The following is a 20,505-nucleotide window of genomic DNA, read 5'->3' on the forward strand; positions in this document are numbered from 1 at the left end:
TAAGAGGCATAGGGATGAGCACAAGGAGGCAAACCTGGACAGTACATCTGTAGCCATCCTCCTGCCCTCCCCTCAGTACCTCTCCCTGGTTTATCTGCTTTTCCTGACCTGGGAGAAATGCTGTAAAACCACAGGCAGGTACATGTGAGCTGATGCTCTGTGCTGGGTGTTTTCTTTTGGCTTTTCTTCACCCTTGCAGTTCCCAGACCTTCCTTTCAGTGCCAGCAAAAGCCTTCGGCTGTGCTGAGCGTCTCCACATCTTGCAGAGGCTTGTGCTCAGCTGGAGAAAGTACTCAGAACTACCAAACAGTTTAAAAGGAATAAAGGAAACAAAAGAAATAAAGGCTGATATAGCTCCTCTGATGACCGGAAACTCTAAGTTTTGACCCTGGAGACCAGTCCTGAATTTCCCCGAACTCCCAGGCGACTTGGCAGCAGTTCGTAATGGCAATAAAACAAGCAGCAGAACCCACAGTGAGAACACGGACATATAAATAGCAGCAGAGTTTTGAAAGGATGGCTCTGGACTATTGTTTCTGTTTTATTTCTTTACTTATCCCTTTCCATTGTGTCTGCCTGAACTGGGAGAGAAACCACCCTCCTGGGGGCTCGTCTTCCTGCTCCCCAGGCTCCAGCACCCAACAGTACCCAAGCATTCAGACCAAGCCTCTTCAAGCCAGGGAACTTTGTAAGACCCAGCCTCTTGCAGTTTGCTCTGAACTTAAATTAATATTACGGATTAGAGAGTCTGCATTTATTTCAGGTGCCTAAAGCCAGCACCTGCTTGGAAGATGCCACCACCAGCTTCACACTCCCTTATGTGTATCTGGGGATGCCATGAGGCCAGATGCACACAGCTCTCCAGGCAAAGCTACATGGCCAAACACTTAATTTCTCAAAGACTTCATAAAGTAAATCCAAACCTTTTTTTTAAAGTATGAGGTTGATGATGATGAAGAGCATGCAATGAACTGAAAGCAGCTCCCCCCTCCACGGGCTTACTCTGTGCCTCTTGCTAAGGGGTGATCACACCTGCTGCTGCAATCAGACTTCACATCCCCATGTAAGCATGGTTTTACCCTTCCAAGCAAGGCTTTGGCTGCTGAAGCTGAGCCTCGGGCCCTTTGGTTTCCTTAATGTTTCAGAAAACTCCCCCAAACCACACAGGGTGTGCGGGTGGAGGAGCAGGTACCACAAGACTGAGAGCATCAATGCAAAAACAAAAAAAAAAAAAAAAAAAAAACTACTCATCTTGCTCAACCCAAGCACAACGTAGGGGGAAAAAAAGTGCTTTAGGGTCTCTGCCCAGGTGGTACACACACACACGCACACATTACTTCTTCAGTGGAAGGATTTGCAGAAGGTGCAAAAGGGATGTTGAAGTGGCTCAGCGTGCCTGGGAGGTGCTGCCGGTGACCAGCATGCGAGGAGCTTTTGGGAAGGATGTTTCTGTGTTATTCGCCTCTTCCAAGCTTCCCAGAAATCTGGTAAGCAGATTTGCAGCCTACACACTTGCAAAATTGAATCACTGCCCTGGAGATGCCTTTTGGATGATTAGGCTGAAACTCTCCAGCTCTTCTCTACAGGGCCCAGCCATCGGCTTCCCATCACAGCCCTGCCATCAGGCTGGAAGGACTGACGGCCCCCAGGTGCAGGACAGCCCTCCAGACCCCCCCCCCATGTCTCCTGAGGGCTGGCATTTTCCAACAGTGCAGCAAAGCTTGGGAACATTTGTTCAGAGCATCAGCACGGGACACCCCTGCTCCATTAAGCTGCGTTATCAAGCAGCCCTGAAGCCTGCCCCCACCCCTTTTTGGGGGGACTCCAAGGCAAGTCAAGTAGCAACCTTCACTCCCCATGCTTAAGGGTTACACCCCCAAAATTACCTTACATATTATTGCAATGGCACTGCCCATTACTGCAAGAAGGGGGCTGCAGGCTGAGCATTCCTACACAGCCAGGCACCTCCAAAGGGCTGTAACGTGGGGGTCTGGGCACCTCCTCTCTGCATTCATGGGTTTAATCCTCCTCCCTGAGCCCTGCAAGCTGTAGGACCTGCTCCAAGGAAGGCAGAGACCTTCCTCCCTCTCCTCACCTGAGCCCCTGCAGAGGAGTTTAGGATTTTGGGGGCTGCCCCATTGCATTACCCCCAATCCCTAGGTCCCCCAGGAGAGGACCACCCTCCCCACCAACACTTTTCCCACTCCTACTTGTTGTGGCACCCTCAAAATGCTGTGCTCAAGAAAGGAAACTCCTCCAACAGCAGCCAGGAACACATGAGGATGCCTCAAGCTCGTGGAGAGCCTCTAAAGGCTTTCAGCAATTAGCCCTGATGAGCTCCCCTTGGCCTCCCGGAGAGCAGCTGAACAAATGAGGTTTGCTAATTATAGCAGGCGAGCAGGGCCAAGCAAGAGGGGGCTGAAACATGGGCAGAAAATACACCAGGGTTTTGGCCAAAAAACCCTTTCTGAATTCCTGATGGTGTAGAAAAGCACTGGGGTTGGCTCGGGACAGCGATCCCCACTGCGCTCCACCCCCGGGGGAGCAGAAGCGTGTGCTGGCCCCACCAGCTGCCAGCCTCTCTCCCTTCCCTCGCTTTGGATAATTTATGCTGAAAAATGTGTGTTTCTGCTCCTCCCGGCTCCGCACAGACCTGGAGCACAAGCTGGCGAGGAAAAGGGGTCCCTCGGGGGCACGGGGTGAGGGCCAGGTGTGTGCCCACATCCGAAAGGGGTTTTGGGGCAGCCTGGGTTTGCAGCCCCCAGTGCTTGGGGTCGTGAGCGAGGCTGAAGGCTGCATCCTCACAGCCCCAAGTTCCTTCTTCCCTCCCCATCCCGGCAGCTTCATGGTCGGCTGGCTTTTGGCTGATGTGGGTCTCTCCTGAAAAGCAGCCAGCCCCAAACAGCAAACATCCTCTCAGGTTGCCAGACCACAAAGCCCCAAGCCCAGCTCACTTGGGAATGCCATCAAAATAAATAATAATAATAAAAAAACCTCTAAAATTAAAACAAAAATCCCAACATTTGCTTCCCCTTAGCCAGCTCCCTAGGGCTTTAAGCCCCAGATTTTGCTCTCGCCGTACACAGAGGCCTGGCTGTGAGCAAACCAGCAGCTCCCAGTGACGTTTCCCACTGCCGCCACTTCACAGATTAATTAAGATACTGGGAACAAACAGTCCCAAATTGTCCCGGACCCTCGACGGGGTTCATCTTTGCTCCACAGGAGGGACGCAGGTCTATGCCAGAAGTGCTGATTTAGTGGGATTTAGTTAAATTCTGGGCAAGAAAGCTCTTGGTTGAATGCAAGCAGCCCCAGAAAGCACCTCGGGGAGCCTTAAGGGAGCGAGGGGTGTTTGTGCAGTGCGTGATGCTCTGTAGGGCCCCTGGTGAGCATCTCCACCCACTCCTTCCCTCTTGCAGCACCCTGGCAGAGCTGGGGGGAGCCTGGAGACCCGAATTTAAAGGCTTTGTAGCCCACCCTGAAGGCTGTTTTCTCCCTGGCAGGGAAACGTCTGAATGAGAGAGCACCGCACAAAATCACTGTCTGGGCTTTTATTGTCACAGGACGCAGCAGCACACAGTTACTTCTCAGAGGACACACACATGGCACGCCGCGGGTCTCCCAAAAAATGCACTTTTTGGATGGCAAAGCAGCACTCTGCATTGGGAGGGTGGGAGGAAGAGAAATCAGGCAGGAGCAGCTCAGCGGGAGGATGTGCCCCGGTGCTGACAATGCAGCAGCACACCCAAATTCTCTGGCCACAGCAATTTCCCATTTGGGATGGGGCAACTAATAAGCAGGTGAGGGACCAAGAACCATTTGCACCTCCCACTCTCTGCTCCGTTGCACCATGTCCCATGATTTGCACCCTGGGGACTCTCTGAGACACACTGTCAATGCTGAGCTGAGCTGCAGGGTGAGGGCATCACTAGAAGTTGCATCAGGAACAATATTCCCCTGGGATGGAGAAGCACGATCTCAGCCCGAGGTTGCAGCGTACATCAGCAGTGCAGCCTGCTTGGCCTCCCCACAGAGGCCAGCAGCCCCGAGTGAGGCGGAGACGGAGAGCAAGGGGCAGCCTCAGCCAGGAGCCCATTGCCCGGGCTTTTATTTACAGTGGTGTTAAAGGAGAGAGTGATAAGGAGCTTCAGATGTTGAAAAACACAGTTTTTGAGAAAAGCCAGAGGTTAGCAGGCTTTTTTCCCCCCGCTGTAAACAGATCTCTGCTTTCCTTCAGAACATGCCCGTGCTGCCAGCCCGTGAGCGAGGAGGAGAAGGGCTCCAGCAGAGCCCAAGGGACACGAGCAAACCCAGTGAGCCTCAGGTGGGGAGCAGGAGATCCACAGGGAGGTGTCGGAGATGGGTCTGGTACTCAACGAAGCAAATTGGTGCCTATAAGTGTTGACCCAACACCGCTGAAGCCAACAGGGATGATCTTTGTTGCTGACTTCAGCTATGGAGGAGGAGGAGGAGGGAGCAAAGGGGTGGGACAGAGGAAGAGCATCCTCCCTGCCGATGCAAAGCCTGTTTGTGGAAACCTACAGGCTTTTGGAGGCTGCTCAGCACCAATCCCACCCGCCCCACCTCTTAACTTTCCCCTCCCAGGAGCTCAGCCCTGGCCCACAAGCTGCCCTCCAGCCCCCGAGGAAGGTAGCTCCTCACTCCCCTGCGGGTGCCCCGGCAGGAGGACCCGTCCCCTGGTCCCGGCTTGTCCATCACTCCTGCCTCTGCCCTGGGGATGCTCACTCAGGGATGTAGTCCCTGAAGGAGTTAAAGCTGAGGCTCCGGCCCGCCGAGTTCAAGGTGGAGCTGGCTTGCATCTTGGGGATCTTCTCCATCACCTTTGACACTGTCCTCCTCTTGAAGGAGCCTGGGGAGAAGTGCCCCTGCCTCATGAGCTCCTGGTAGAGGGTGTTGAACACCACCACGGTCTCTTCATAGCTGTCCCGGGTGGAGATCTCATAGAAAGGAAGCTTCAAGGTTTTGGAGAGGTTTTCGCCGTCCTCCGTGGACACCATCCTGTCAAACTGCAAGTCCTTCTTGTTGCCCACGATGACCACGGGGGGCTGCTCGCTCCCACCGCTCCGCTTGGGGCTGGCGTGGATGTGGTTGATGAGGAAGCAGAGCCGCACGACCTCGTCAAAGCTGCACCGGTCTGTCACCGAGTAGACCACCGCAAAGCCATCTCCCCACTTGATCTTCTCCTCTATCTGCAGGGAGTCTTCCTCCTGGAGTGGCAAACAAGCCCCCGTTAGCACGAGAAGACCCCAACATCTTCTCAATACACACATCGCCAACTGCAACCACTGAAACCTCCCGTGAGGGCCCACCACCTTTATTCCTGAAGGGTTTTTGATGCTGGGATTGCACATGGCAGGGACTTGCAAGCAAGATCAGAAGGGAAATTTGTTGGACTGGACAAAGCGATGGGTGGAGGCTGCAACCAAACACATCTGATGTGGACAAGGGGAGGATGAGGGCCACCACGGTTGCAGGGCTGCATGGGAAGTCAGCACAGGACTCTCCATTCCCTACAATCATTTTGGAGGTAAACTCTCCAAAATGTCATTTTTCTGAGACAAACAACTCAATCGATATTTCAAACACGACAGATTAAGGCTAGTGGAAGAGCAGGAGTGTCCTCCGATGGCAAGTGAGGTTGCCCCGTCAATGTTTGCCGGGGTCAGCCAGCGGTGTGAGCTCACCTGCCCTGCCGTGTCAAGGATCTCAAAGTGCACCATCTCCCCGTCGATGACGGCCATGTGCCTGTAAATCATTTCTGGAGGAGGACAGACAGAAAAGCACAGGGGTGAGAAGCCCTCAGGTGGCAAACAACAACCAAGGCTGCCTTGATGCAAACCCTGCTGGAGAAGTCCATTTTCACCTACTGTAACCCACAGACTACATGGCCTCCAGCTCTAATGCAGCTCTTGCCCTGGCCCTGTCTCTTCCAGCAAAAAACATGCCATGAAACACCCCAAGCTTCATATTCCTCATTGTGTCATTGCCCTTGAGCTGCTGCTGTTTGAGCCTGGCAAAGCCCAGATTGCTGCCAATTTTATTTCAGTGCGTGGCTGAGTGCATTGAGCCCCATGGTGGGACTGAGCAGCAGGCAGAAAGGAGTTCCAGAGAGGAAAAACAGATTTCACTTTTTTGGGGAGAAAAATGTTGTTCATCATAGCACACAACCACTCTTTCTGGAACATTTCTGCTGGGATCTGACTTAAGTACCCCAAAAACTCAAATCCAACGCAAAACAAAACACAACTAGAGGACAGCAAAGCACTGGCCACTGATCCAGGAGATACCTCTTCCCAGCTACCTGCATGCTTGTGCAATGCTGATGTCCTGCCCCAGCAGCTTTTGCCTTAACAAAACACCAAAATAAAGAGGAGGGACACAAGAGCTGCCACGAGGACCAGTGGCTCTGACCAGGTTGAGGAGGAGCAAGCGAAGGTGGTGGGTTTGAGGGTGGTGCCACTGAGCGAGCAGCAGCAGCACCAGCAGCGAGGAAAAGGACTTCACCTACCTAGCGTTGGGTCATAGTCTCCGATGAACCTCCTGGTGATGAATCTTACGGTCAGTGCTGTTAATAAAAAGACAAAACAACAAACCCAGTTATGATTGTCAGAGCAAACTGTGGAGAAATATTGGCTGAGGGAGGCAGGAGGAGCAAAGATCTGCCTCAGCGGGGACCAGGAGGCGATATCCCAGCTAAAATACTTCCAGAGGACCCAGCACCATGCTGATGGGAATTCATCTGCCTTATACAAGGGCCAATACAGAGCAGGTGGGGGTGACCCAGGACATTTGGTGCTCTCCCCAGCAGAGGGGACACTGCTGAGATGCTCCAGGCAGAGGATGAAGTCTGTGCCCAGATCAGACATCAGCTGTGAAAACGCCCTCCACGTCAACACAACTCAGCATCACAGCCTTGGAAAGCAGCAGCAGCCCCTTGGGACTCTGCTAACCCAATCTCTTGCCTGGCCAGAGCTCAGCAGCCTCTTCCACACTGCTGCTGTCAGAAACGTCCCCTCAGGGCACGTGGACGAAAAGTGGCTCCTGCCTGGTGGCCGGGAGCAAAGTGCAAGCCAGGGAAACCCAACCCCACAACCCCTGCCTTTTGCGTGCAGCTTACAGTCAGTTTTGATAAACTGCTCCTTCTGGCCCTGAATCCTACAGAGATTTATGCACGTGCTGAGCTTTATGCTGGGTGAGTGATGCCCTCGGTGGCCTCCAGCCAAGTGCTTTCCAAATGTGAGCTCAGTGCGTTGGCGAGCCACCACAGGGCCAGGCTCCCCCTCTACATCACCACCGCTGGCGGTCTGACTGCCTGGATGGGTCTCACGAATCTCAGCCCTGTTTGTTTAACCTGACCCAGGCATATTGCAGGGAGGAATTAAAGCCATTGGCACCAAATCTGGTGAAATTTGTCTCAAAAGGGGTGTTGCAGGGCATGGCAAGCCGGGAGGGATGTACTGAGCAACTCTGAGTGGGGTCTTCTTTACGGCAGCAACGTGCTGCAGCAAAACAAGCTCTGGAAAGGCAGTGCGTGCAATTAAACTGCTCTTATCCGATTACCAGACCTCCCTGCAACACAGACAGGGAGATGCAAAGCCCAAATTACACTCTAGTGGCTGGCCAGGGTGGAGGTCTGCTGGTGCTGCAGGCTTGACCATCCAAACACGGCAAGGGCTGGAAAAAAATTAGGCAAAAGTCATGCCTCTTGTCACCTCTCTCCATCTAGCCAGATTGAGTGAGACAGAGCTCAGCTCCAGAGCACCCACAGATGCTCAAGCCCAAGCAAGGGCTTGTTCAGGGTGAGCTCTGCAAAAAACAAAACCAAGAAACCAAAAAACACCTCAATGAAGAGATTCCTGAAAGGGAAATAAGGTATGGCAAAAGCTTTCCCTTCGTGCAGAGCCTCTAGCTGGGGTGTTTCCAGCAGCAGGGACAGCAGATAGTGCTGGTGAATAGCCAGGAACAGGAAACAGGAAAAAAAGCAACAGCTCTCTGAGCACAGGCACAAGCTGGAGGTACCAAACACCCGCTGGCCTGCAAGGGGCAGGTAGGCAGCCAGAACTTACTTGTCGTCGCTGCTAACAGAGCTCCAATGGAGGAGACAACCTCTGGCTTCTGGGGGGGATTTTCCATACTCACTTCATACCCACAGCCTCCACCACCCCACAAAAAGCTGTGAGGAGGTTGAGATGCTCTGGGAGACACTAGAGACCCAAGGATGAGCAGAACATGCAAGCCCCAATGCTCAGCTGGCATCCATTTAGCAGGAACTGAGAACTTGCCCCCGGGGCTAGAAACTTTCTTCCTCCAGCAGGGGAAAGCCCTGGCACAGAGCCTGTGACTGCAGAGAGCAAGTGTCACCGGGGGACATTAACTCATTAAAGTGGCCCCTCTAATCCAGGATGGGATAAGTGCCAGGGCCCCAGGGTCAAGGGCTGGAGGTGGTTTGGTGGAGACCTGGCCAGGGACTTGTGTGTGTGCCAAGACTGATGAGAAACCCCACAGCTCTGGCTGATGGGGGTAACTAGGGAGCATAGTCTTCAACAGCAATACAACAAAGCTGTGGGGCTGACCCAGCAAGGGGGAGTTCCCAATGTGTTTCAGTGCCCTGCTCAGAAACCATCATGGAGCTGTGCCTTCCTATCAGCAGGAGCATCGGACGGTCTCAGACAGAGCCAGCCATGGGTGAGCTCCTGCAAGAGCCCTTTGTCTGGCCAAAAAAAAAAAAAAAGACAAACCCAAAGTGTTATTTTTGCACTTGGCTTCCTTTCCACGCTCACTCTCTGGACATCTTTTCAGTCCTTAGGAGCCGATCCATGCGCCCACGGCCACAGATGTTCAAAGAAAAATGGTCCGCGCAGCATCTTGTAGGCAACATCTTCTCAGTGCAGCTGCTGTGAAAATGCTCTGTTGGTGCCTCGGTGTGATTTTTGGTGCAGACAGAGAAAGGGTCTGGAGGCTGGATGGAGCACAGCTAATGTAAGTGATGCTTAAGCCCTTGAAGGTGGTTGTGATGGTAATGGTTATGGACGGGAGCGAAAGGCAGCAGAGAGGCTGAGAGATGGCTTGGAAAGAGAGGCAATAGGAGCAAAAAGTGAAATTGGTGGAAAATGAGTAGGAATAGAGGGCACCAAAAAAAAAAAAAAAAAAAAAAAAAAAAAAAACAGAACAAGTCAGGAGCTCAGAGCCCCAGGAAAGGTAGGATGAGGAGGCTGAGTGCAGGGCACCAGCACAGCAGGAGGAGGAAACAGAGCCAGGAGCGCAAAGGAAGAACAAAACACACCGAACCTAGGACATGGCATTAAACCCTCCTGGTTACAAGAAGCCGACAAAAAGCTCCCAGCCAGCAGGACTGGTGTGCTCCCACGCCAAGGAGACATTTGCTTTTTGCCCACAAGCTCAGGAAGAGTTTGTCCCAGCCATTCGTCGTGTTGAATGTTGTCCCACATCTTATGCACGTGCCTGGCTCCTGCTTTGGGGATTCAGCGTCCTTCCACCTTCCAAGCAGCCCCTGAGTTTCAAACCCTGCCTGTCAGAGAAAGGATTTGATGACATAAACATGTCATTTAGCAAAATTGCTCTGCAGAGATAGCCAAGGACCCTGCAGGAGGCATGCAGCAGCATCCTTAAAGAGGGACCCAAATTGTCAGGGGGAGAGGGAGGCAGGTCAGTCCTGATTTCTAGAAAGCACCTAATCCCATGTCGCATGTTCAGCAGCCATCCGAAGCTGGTGTGCATGGTGTTGTATGAGAGGAGGAGCCAATTAAAATCATTAAAAATTGGCTCGGGTGCAAGCATTTGGGCAAAGCTGCCAGTCAGGAGAAGGGGATGAAGGCAGCAAGGCACGAGCACGTCCAAGCAGCCATATATGGAGGTTTTTTTTCCCCCATCTTGAACATAAATAACCTCGGAGAGGGCTCTCTTTGGAGAACCCTGGTGCAGATAAGGTTAATTTGGTCTCTCTACATGGTTAAGGGGATGCTGTGATGCCCAGCTAAGCCACGTTGCAAGGACTGGCTGGCCACCTCGGCGGCTGCCCGGTGCCCTGTGCGCCCACGTGCTGAGCTGTTTATGCTGCTGCATAGCACATCCCTCTTGCGAGCGGAGCAGCTTACAACATCAATTCATCTTTGGGCCGTGTTTCGTAAGCAGAGCTTCCCTCTGAAGTGCAGCAAAGTTTACACTGGCTAGGATCAGCAGCAGAAGGCAGGAGATAACGCCGGAGAAGGGCTGGATTTACAGCCCCCCGCAGGTGATTTATGCAGCCTGGATCTCACGGCTACTGATGGGGTTCAGCCACAGGCCTGTCCCCAAGCTCATCCCTGCTCAGAGGATTCAGGACCTCAGGTCGCTTTGTCCCACTTACGTGGGGCTGCTTAGATGCCTCCCTGGGAGGCTGGATTTGAAGTTTTCCAAACTGCCCCAGAGAGTCAAAGCGAGCTTCTTTCCCCCCTTTTGTAGCTGTCCAGATTTTAATTGCTCTTTAGATTAGAAACGAGTCACAGGCCATGGCCCCTTCAGCCCCTAAACCTGGTTTCTGCATCCAAACCCAGCCATGAGGCTCTTTCCTTAAAGCCCTGGCAGCCCTTGGTGCCCCCTGTCCCGCTGCCAGGGGGATGCAAGCAGCTTCCCTGCGTGGTGCTGCAGCCCGGGGCCTCCTGTCTGTCAGCACCGGCAGCTTCATGGCTGCAGGATGGGCTCCTGAGACCTGGCCTTCAACCCCACATGAACAACAAATCCCTCTCACCCTGACCAAACCTTCCACAAGCAGATCCTTGAGCCTTGAAGTCAGTCCAGAGCAAAATGCCTGGGCTGCAAGTGGGACGAAACGCCAGCTGAAAGTCCGCTTCGATTCCCCTGATCCCCTTTCCCAAAACGGGGCACCCCTGCCCTTCTCACTCCTCCCTCTCCTGGCTCCATCCCAACACAGGGTCTTTTCAGGCTCACGGCCCATTACCAGGGCATCAATGTGATGGTGCCACGCTCTCCCCAATGCGCAGCACAGCACTCATGGGGACAGAGGTGGGGAGATCCCTGTGTTGAGGTGCTGTGACATCCCTCCTTTGGAAATTCGGCAGCAAGGGCAGGATGCTGCCGACACGTCCCTGTGGATGCTCCCGGACCCTCCCTGCCTGGAACAAGCCAGGCATCGATCACCTCCCTCTGCCCTGGTCCCTGCAACCAGCACCCAGGGCCCCCTCTGCTCCTCCTGCTGGCAAGGATTTCGGCGAAGGCTGAACAACCCCCCCGTTCCTGTTCCCAGCTGGGCTGTATGGCTGCTCCTCCAGGTGAATTCGGCAGAAAATATTCCCACAGCTCGAATTTACCTGCCTGGAGAAAGGCAGGTGCGCTGCTGCTGAGTTTTGCCCAGTTTTTAATCACAGCAGACTTCTGCTTTTAATTCTCCTCTGAGAGCACCGGGCCTAGGGAGTCCTTATTTAGGCATTTAGCCTCAATGTTCACTTTGATTTCTGGAGCGTGAGCTCCTGCTCTCTAACCGGGACCACGGCGGCACCTCTGTTGCAGCAAGCGGGGCAAAACAGCTAATTTATTTTTTTCCCCTAACCCCGGGAAAGAGGAAGGCAAGAGGCTGGACGGTTACTGTATATGGAAACGCGACGTGGATGGCACCGACAGCTAAAGCTGCTGGCAGCAAGCCTGGCGGAGGTGCCACTGCCACGGCCCCCGTTCAAGGTTGTGCCTTTGGTGGAGTTGCCCTGTTCCCAAGGACGTGGCAGCACTGTCCCCAGCCCCGGTGCTGCCAGGACTTCCCCTGTCAGTGACTGGCACCTTTGGGTGCTGCAGGAAGGGTGCAGGGGCAGCTGCCAGCCCTGCAGGGGGCAAAGGGGAGAGTTGGGTGCCCCCAGCTCCGCACCCCAAAATCCCCCACCTGTCAGCTACAGATGAAGAGTGCAGGGAGAGAGAGTTTGCCAGGAGGAAAAGTAAATTGCTCTCTGCTGCGAGGGGCTCCGCAGACCCCACTATTTCCCTACAGATACCCAGCGACCCCCAAACCTCAGCCGGGTGAGCGGCCCCCGCAGCTCCAACAGTACACCCCAACCCAGCGCCCTGCTTGTAGAGCTGCCCAGCTGCAAACCCCAAAGCCAAGCGGCGACCCTCTTCCAAAAAAATCAAAGAAGGGGGGCTGAGGAACGAGGGGTTCCCCTGGGGACACGCTCCCCATCCCACCACCCCGGCCGGGACCCCCCTCTTTCCTACCTGTCTTGCCCACCGCGCTCTGCCCCAGCACGACCAGCCGCAGGGTGCGGGCAGGGCTCAGGCTCACCGAGCGCCGCAGGGGCCTCGGGAAGCTCATGCCGGGGCTCCGGGGCTCCCAAACTCCGGGGCTCCGAGGCTCCGGGGCTCCCGAGCTCCGAGGATCCCAAGCTCCGGGGCTCCGCGCTCCGCCGGCCGCGCACCGGCGGCTCCGCCCCGGGGGCCGGGCAGGGCTGGGAGGCTGGCGAGGGGATGCTCACCACCTCCTCCTCCTCCTCCCTCTCTTCCTCCCCTCCTCGCCTCTTGGCACCTCTCCAGCAGCTCGGCTTTGCCCCGCACCCCGTTTTGCAGCGGGAGGCCGTAGCCTCCAGAGGTCCTAGGGAAAGGGAATGGGACCTCTGCAGGAAACGGTGGCTGAGTTATTGGTTTTAAGAAGACTTTCTGCCAGGTCTGGAACCACATCTTGCCTGTGCTTTGGTGTGGCAGCACTGTGAGAGATTTCAGTAACAGGGCATGGGCATATCCGTGAGCAAGGGGCGTGAGAGCACTGATAACTGTGGGCACAGGTGAGGTGCAGCCACACAGAGCAGCAGCTGGAGCAGGTGAGGATGTACACGGTGGGTGCACACCCAGCCCCAAAGGCAGCAGGGTGCTGGGATGAAGGGAAAAGACCTGCAGCATCTCGACCACCTTCAGCAGGCTCTAGGACGACGCTTGCACGCGTGGTGCAGATGCACGGCTGACACCTGCACCCCAAAATCCCACAGGAGAGACTCAACCAAGGCTGCAGAGCAGCTGAACAGCCCTGCTAGGGCTCCAGCCTCCTTTTGGAAGGCTTCAGTCATTCCTTGGTGACGGGGCAGTTTGCCTGACAAGCTCCAGTGACTTCACTTGCAGCAGCACACAGATCACCTTGGCCTGTGCTAACGGTGACAGTCACCTCACCCAGTATTTATGGCCTGAATTTACAACCTGTACCTCAAGTCAAAGATAAACGCCACTGATGCCTGCACAGGACATGACCTCAGATGGAGAGGAGGGTCATCCGAAGCATTCCTGCCACCAGTGGAACCACCAAAGCCCTCCCTGGGAAGAGGGCGCTGGATAAAACAAATAGCATCTTCAGGGCAAGCCCAGGAAAGGAACAGGAGGACTTCACAATTCTTTCTGTGGCACCAGCCCCTCACGATCCCCATGCTCGTGCACCACTTCCCGAAGGCTGACAAGAAACACATCTGCAGCCTGACTACATCTGGAGCCCAGAAGACAACGGCAAGAGCTCCAAACCTCAGATTTCAGGACAAAAGCTTCTACCCAGCTGGAGAGGGGGGGCGTCAAGAAAAAGAAGGCTTCCTTATGTCCCTCTCCTATTTTTAGTCCCATTTCCTAAGGAAATGAGATGCCTGCAATCAAACCCTCTCTCGCCTGTCCCTGTTCAGTGCAGTTGTTGAGTAGATTGGCTGACTTCAGCCAAATCTGACAGCGCTGTGTGCTCTGGGTAAATCCCAGATATATTTTTACGTGCATTTATCCCAACTCATGGCATCCAGGAGCCTCCTCGCTCTTGGCAGGTGCTTAAAACTCCCCTTTGCTCCTGACAGTACACCCACTGCCAGCTCTGCTCAGCTGAAGCTCAGATAAAGTGCCACTAACAGCCAGGTGGGTCGAGGCTGGGTCCCTGCTCTTCCATCAGCTCTGCAGATAAACCAGGCCTGGGCAATTTCCTTGCAGGCTGGTGTCTGGCGAGCTCTCCTGGTGGAAGGTGCTAGTCAACCACCTCTGCGCCCATCCTTCCTCAGGCTGTAACAGCAGGAGAATGGTGTAACAGCCCTGATGAGAGATACCAGTCTCCAAGCACAAAGTCTGCAAGAGGTTACGCCTTCCAATTGTTTTTTTTTTTTTTTTTTTTTTTTCCTCCCCAACAAATTGGAATTGATGAGCTTTCACCAGCTGTGTTGCATCATACTGCTGCAGTGTTTTGTAGAGCCAGTCCTGGGTTTGTCACAGCTTCAGTTCCCTGCCCGGTGATAGATTCATAGCCCTGGGTAGGACCAAAGGTGATCCGTAGAGCTGTGCTCAGCTGCAGAGGCCAGAGAGTGTCAGGGGGAACAGGCTGGCAGAGTCCAGCTAAGACACTGGAGCTCCCCTCCTCCTCCCTCAAAAAAACTGTCAGAGATGTTTCTAGGTGCACATATTTGGAAGATCAAATGGAAAAACAGTAAGAATGTTAAAAAAAAAACTTCCCACTTGCAGAGCTGCTCCACCAAAAGACCTGATGTATGCCCAGCAATGCCAGAGTAAATGATGCTGTCATGTCTTTTTACTCCAAGACCTACCCTCAAGGAAAATCTACATGGGTCTACTACGATGTCCAGCAAGGGATGAGATCCTAGGTTGGACTTCAACACGTCTTTCAGGCTGGTTTCTTCTGGCACCCATCCAGGTCCTCTCTTTGCATGGGTTGGATAAGCCAATACACATTTAACTTAAAGGCCTTTGTAAACCCTGAAAAGGTTTCTCAGAAGCAGACTGAAGGCAGGGAAGGCTGCAGGGTAAGCTCAGCCCTGCTTTACACAGAAGAAACCACACAGGAGATCATGGCAGATGGTCTCAGCTTTGAGAAGGCACCTTTCAGCTCTGGGGTGGCCAGATGCAAAGTCCATCAAACTCATGAAACAGAGCCCTAGGCAATGACCAAACTTCAGTCCTCTGACCCTCAACAGCCTAATTTTCTAAATCTCTAACATATATTTAACTCGTACCAGTAAACCCAACAGTATGCCTAGACTGGCCTGGAGGACTGGTCGATGGCCACATCCAGGTCCAGACCCTCCTGGAAAGACAAGAAGCAGAAAGCACCTCTTGGGGAGAAAACACTCCCATGGTCCTGTGTTTGCTGGAGACTTTTTGGATGGATGACGATGGAAACAAGGCCTTATCACCTGATCGCTGAATAAACCACCAACGGCATAACAAAGCACCTGCAGCAAAGCCACATGGGGTAGGTGGGGTGGATATTGCTTTCTGTTGAAATATTTGGGACCAGGCTAGTCCACATTTGCAGTTTTGTTGTGTTTGTTTGTTGTTTGTTTTTTTCTTAAAGACAGAGAGTTTGCACTGGGAAAGAGGCCAAATTCATTCATGAATCATGTCCCTGCAAACAAAAATCCAGAAGTAAAAAGTTATCCTAAAGCAGACCAAACGAAATCACCTCAAGCCCCAGAGCACGGTATTCCTATAACATGGTCTAAACTAAATCCCTGGCTACCACTGGTTATTTTGAGAAGAGAAGAAAGAAAAATTAAAAAACAAAAACAAAAAAACACTTTGCTGGATCTGAAAGAAGTGGTGTGTTTGTTTATATTTAGAAAAGGAAGACAAAATATGAGCCAGTCCTTTTTCACTCCATTAAATGACCTGGAGATGCAGGATCCATGCAGAAAACAACTCAATATCAAGCTGACTTCAGAGCCTGCACCCTGTTTTTAATAATGACCAAGGTGTTTCAAAGCTTTGGTCCCATCAGTGGTTAGCTCATCTCCTGAGCACCCACTCAAAGGGCCCAAATCCCACGCTTCCAGCTCAAGTATTACCCTTAATTGCCTCTCATTAATGACTGCACAAACATCATTCCTGTTGAGACACCAAGCATGCAGCAAGCTTTGCTACTCACACGCCTCTCGAGAGTTAATGTTGGACAGGGCCATCAGGGGACTCCTCTCCAAGAATATATCTGAAGCCACGCTGTCAATAAACATATTTTTAGTTGCTATAGCAAAGACAGCATGCAATTAAAAAGTGCTCTCAGACTTCAGGGAGCACACAGAGCCCGCTCCTTTCTCAGTGCTGGTGCAGCCTCCTACCAGAATTGAAACCTGACTTTGCTTCGGCCGTGCAAATGTTGCATTAGCAGCCAGGCAGAGACACAGCAGAACAAGGACACGGATCCCTATCGCTTCTCCCAGCTTCTATAAATAGGGAGAGAGAAAATAGATGAAAGGCACCTAGTCCCCCTGCTCGCTCACGTCGAGGCCTGCTGGCCGCTGTCGGATTTCTCCATAAAGGCTTTGTATGGACCTGGCGGCGAAGCATCCCTTTTCTTAATATAGAGGCTGTTTTTTGGGGGGTCACAAAAGAGGAAAGAAAGCCTCTAGTGCAAGAGAAATCAAACCAACACGGTTTCCTGGTGTTACATTCTGTCTGTTGCTGATTTCTAACCGCTGAGGCGTACTGTGACGTGCAGCCAAAATGTGTCCGGATCATGCTGAGAAAATAAATCTGCCTGCACGTAAGAGTTCAAAGACGGCTTTGCAAAGCTGGCAGGGGAAAAAAAGAAAAAAGCAAAGAAGAAAACACCACCAAAAGGGCGTATTAACAGTATTTCCCTTCCATCCCGGCGGCCTAAATGAGGTGCCCTAAGAACTTTTCAAGCCACTTTGCCACTTCACCAGGACAAAGACTTGCAGCTTGTGGAGTGGTACATAGCGTGAACGTTGAGCAGTGCCACACATCTCAACCAAGATGCTGAGTTCTTCTGATGCCCCTTGGGTCCCAAAGTCAGAGTTTGGGGCACTTCTGTTCTTCTGCAGAGGCTGGTTGTCGGAATGAAGGGCTGTGGATGCTCACCACGTAATCACACTTGGTTATGCTGCACGGATAACACATCCTCACAACAGGAAGGCTTCACACTGCGAAAAACAGCTTCGTTTGTGGTGCTTATTTTAGAGCACAGAACAACTCGCCAAGGGATGGAAGAGGAACCCCATAAGGTAGGTAATTTAAAACTTGCCCAGACAGAGCACTGGAGACACGCCACAGAAAGTTATCCTGTCGGATGACCAGCACAGGCTGTTTCCACTTCAATCACGATGATGACCTCACTTTGGTCAGAATGCAAAACCCAAATACAAGCACCTTGACATTGCAGACTGTGCATCCGAGCAGCCATGACCATAACGTCCTGCCAGGGGAGGAAGAGAATTCAGCATTAGCCTTTTAAATTATTGAAACTTCATTTCAAAATCGAACTCTTGAAAGCATTCATCTGAAGGGAAGAAGAAAAAGCAAAGCCACAAATGAATTAAGGTGCCACACTCCGTTGCTCTTAAAAGGACATGGGATGAGGGCAGGGCTGGTGCTGACATTCAGCCAGGCCAGCAGTTCATCGATCTCTTGTGCACCACCACGTCCCGCCGGCTGCTGGGCTCATGCTTCATTAGCACTTTGCTAAATGCTTCCTTTTCCTCCTTCAGAGAGGGAACAGGGGAGCAAGGGGTGCCCTGAGGGGGCTGTACGATTCATCTGGGATCCAGAAAGCAGCACAGCCGGGAATCCCGTCTGCTACACGCAGGCATTCATACCCCAAACCGGAGAAGACGAGAGCAGCGTGAGGCCAGAGCAGAGCTGGCAGAGACGCAACGGCAACTTTCTGGGCAAACCTCTCGGCAGCCCGGCTGGTGAGAAAACAAGGCTCCCTTGTAGTGGGAAAATGTCAGCGTTGCAAAGCCCGTTGTCCTTCTGCTGGGGAATGAAGCAGAGCCCCGTCGGCATTCTTCGAAAGCACGAGAGGGAAAGCAGAACAGCCAGTGGCTTTGTGGCCAGCGAGCAGGGAGCAGGCGCTGGAATTTGTGTCTGACTCAGAGCAGACAGATGCCCTCCACGCTCCGGGCAGTGAATACTTATTTACACAAAGTCAAACAGCTCTAAGGGAGATTAGGGGGGGGACAAACTCGGCAGCCTTGCTTTAGAGAAGCTGGATGGCAGGAGCTCAGGTCTGGATCTCGTCTCACCCACGTGGATGCCTAATCGTTAGAGACCGGGCAAAGCATCACTCAAATTCCATCCTGATTCAAAGTGCTGTCCAAAAAGATGTTTTGTCCTAACGGATAAATTTCCACTATGAATCAGAGCTAACAAAGAAAGAAAGAAAGAAAGAAAGAAAGAAAGAAAGAAAGAAAGAAAGAAAGAAAGAAAGAAAAAGAAAGAAAGAAAGAAAGAAAGAAAGAAATCTGTTTTGCAGAGGAATTCCTGCTCTTGCTTAAACTATTTAAGTGTGGCAAATCGCATTTAGCAGTGAAAAAAGAAAATCTCAAGTGGCCACCCCTAACATGTGAAGCCAAAGAGACCTGCAGCTTCACTCCAGATAACTAGAGATTTCTATTTCCATTTGGAAGAGCAAGGAGCTTTCACTTCCTCCAAAGTAGATGCCAGAAGTAGCCCCGTTACGCCTCGGTCTGAATGCATCCTTTCAATAAAACCTCAATATTTCGCTCTGACTTTATGTAATTACATTTTCGAATCAAAAACCAGGACTTCCTGATATTGGCTGAATTTTCCCTTCCTGCGTTCTTCTCAAAAAAAAAAAAAAAAAAGAAAAAAAAAAAAAAGGAAAAGAAAACAAAAACAGCAAGCAGAAGTCACTCTAGTTTCATATAGTATCTCATCTGGATTAGAGTTGCTTTTCCCAAGGGCTTTTTTTTTTGGGTGGGACCAATTTTACAGATGGACTGAAAGCATTTGATTTTTCTTTTTGGATAAACATCGGGTTCTTTTTTCCAGCTTCTGAGCCATGAAATCTCTCATTATTTTCAACCGTTTCCCCAGGAAGGCTAGAAAATTCCTCCTGGAGCCAAGACACGCATGCTGTTCCTTAGCCCCAGCGCTCACAGACCTCAAGAAACGCGCAGGAATCGTGACGTCTCCCCTCAAACTGCTTCAGCTGGCAGGGCTGTTTCCGCCACGGACCGTGAACAGCCTGTAACTGGAAGAGAGGCACTGCAGAGCCGGCAGCAGCGTGCTCTTCGTGCCAGCCCGCTGCCACCACAGATTGCAATTAACTGCTCCTGCTGGGATCTGTGGTCCCAGAGAAGGAACAGAGGCACCTTTGGGAAAGGGGGAAAAGGTGGTGGCACCAGCAGGAGGTGTTTTTTTTTTTTTTTTTTTTTTTTTTTAAAGAGTTCCCTCCCTGCCTTCCATTTGGAAGAGGTTGGAAAGAAAGAAGATGGAATGGTTGAAGCAGGTTGCAGAAAGGGCCCTGCCTTCAAATAAAAATTTAGGTGCCCAACCTCCCTGTACAGTTGGAGAACCAACAGCATCTTCCAGGTGCTGTCTGTGCCAGGCTATCCAAAAGGAGGAGATGAGTCGACCATCTCTCTTCTGTGACTAGAGAACTAGCTTAACCCAACCGCACCTGGATCTTTCTCTGGTGGAAGTCAGGTGAGATGAAAAGCAGCCCAAAGCACTAAGCTTGCTGCTCATGGCACCTCGAGGGATCTCCTGAAGGCTTATAATTACTTGCAAGACTTGAAAGCCAGGACAATACCCCAACATAGTTACATTCAAAAACAGCATTTCCTTCAGTACAAGGCTGTGGGCACCCTTAGTCCTGTGAGGGAGTCACAGGGAGGGTGTGTAAGGACACCCCATATGGGGACTTTCCCCCTGACCCGTTTGGAGTAAGATACTCCCTGCAGACATGGTAAAGTCAGAGCCCGTTTGCCAGTTCTCACCATCGCTGTAGGAAATATGAAAGCTCCCCGGAGATCCTGCTGAAAGCTCAAGGAAACGCTTCCTGATTTCATTACTGTCCAACAAACACACGGGGACCTCTGCTGAATACACCTGCTGAACCTGGCCTGGCACATGCTGCTCAGTAAGTGACTCTGCCCAATTTGCAAAGTGAAGAGAGGAAGGAAAATACCGAGACCCAGAGATTAGAAAAGTACTCTAGAGGTCAGGCACGAAATCACTCCTGCGCCACTGGTAACTGTTATTTTGATGGTGAGATGCACACACCGACTATTTATTGCTATGCAACAGCTTGGCTCACCTTTAGGAGGTGAATTTCCCAGCTGCATCTCCTGTTGCTAATGCTTACGGATTTCCACTGCTTAGCATGATCTGGGAGTAAATTTGGGATCCTGCAGTCATCTTGTTTCATTGCTCTCTTCAGCCCCATGCTTGCTGTGGGCCACAGTGTGCCACGGGGTATTCCCTGAAGTCACCCAATGACAACATTTTATTAAGAGCAGACAGAATTTTGTCAGGAGAGAAAAACAGGCAAAAATAAACAAAAAAAAACCCTCATTTAACACTCTCAAAAACATCTCGCCTTTCTATAGCTATGTAACTGCTGTCTGTGGAGAGCACCAAGTGTTTCCAGAGGACAGATCAGCTCACCTAAACATGCCTTCCTCTCTGCTAGCCTTAAGAGCACTCACAGTCCCAGGATAGGGAAACTTGCAAGGATGTGAGCAACTAAGCACAGCA

General features: G+C 52.0%; 1 protein-coding gene across 1 annotated transcript; it reads right to left on the minus strand.

The window, feature by feature from the left end:
• Window positions 1-3,542: 3,542 nt before the first annotated feature.
• LOC309878553 (ras-related and estrogen-regulated growth inhibitor-like) lies at window positions 3,543-12,433 on the minus strand. The gene is made up of 4 exons (XM_082761205.1): window positions 12,241-12,433; window positions 6,530-6,586; window positions 5,706-5,779; window positions 3,543-5,228 (listed from the first exon to the last, which is right to left on the minus strand). The coding sequence occupies exons 1-4, from the start codon at window positions 12,335-12,337 to the stop codon at window positions 4,743-4,745; spliced, it is 714 nt and encodes a 237-aa protein (XP_082617331.1). The 5' UTR covers window positions 12,338-12,433; the 3' UTR covers window positions 3,543-4,742.
• Between the last annotated feature and the right edge of the window lie 8,072 nt (window positions 12,434-20,505).

Source organism: Aythya marila (assembly GCF_965140915.1).
Source record: "Aythya marila genome assembly, chromosome: 5".
NCBI classification, from domain to species: domain Eukaryota; kingdom Metazoa; phylum Chordata; class Aves; order Anseriformes; family Anatidae; genus Aythya; species Aythya marila.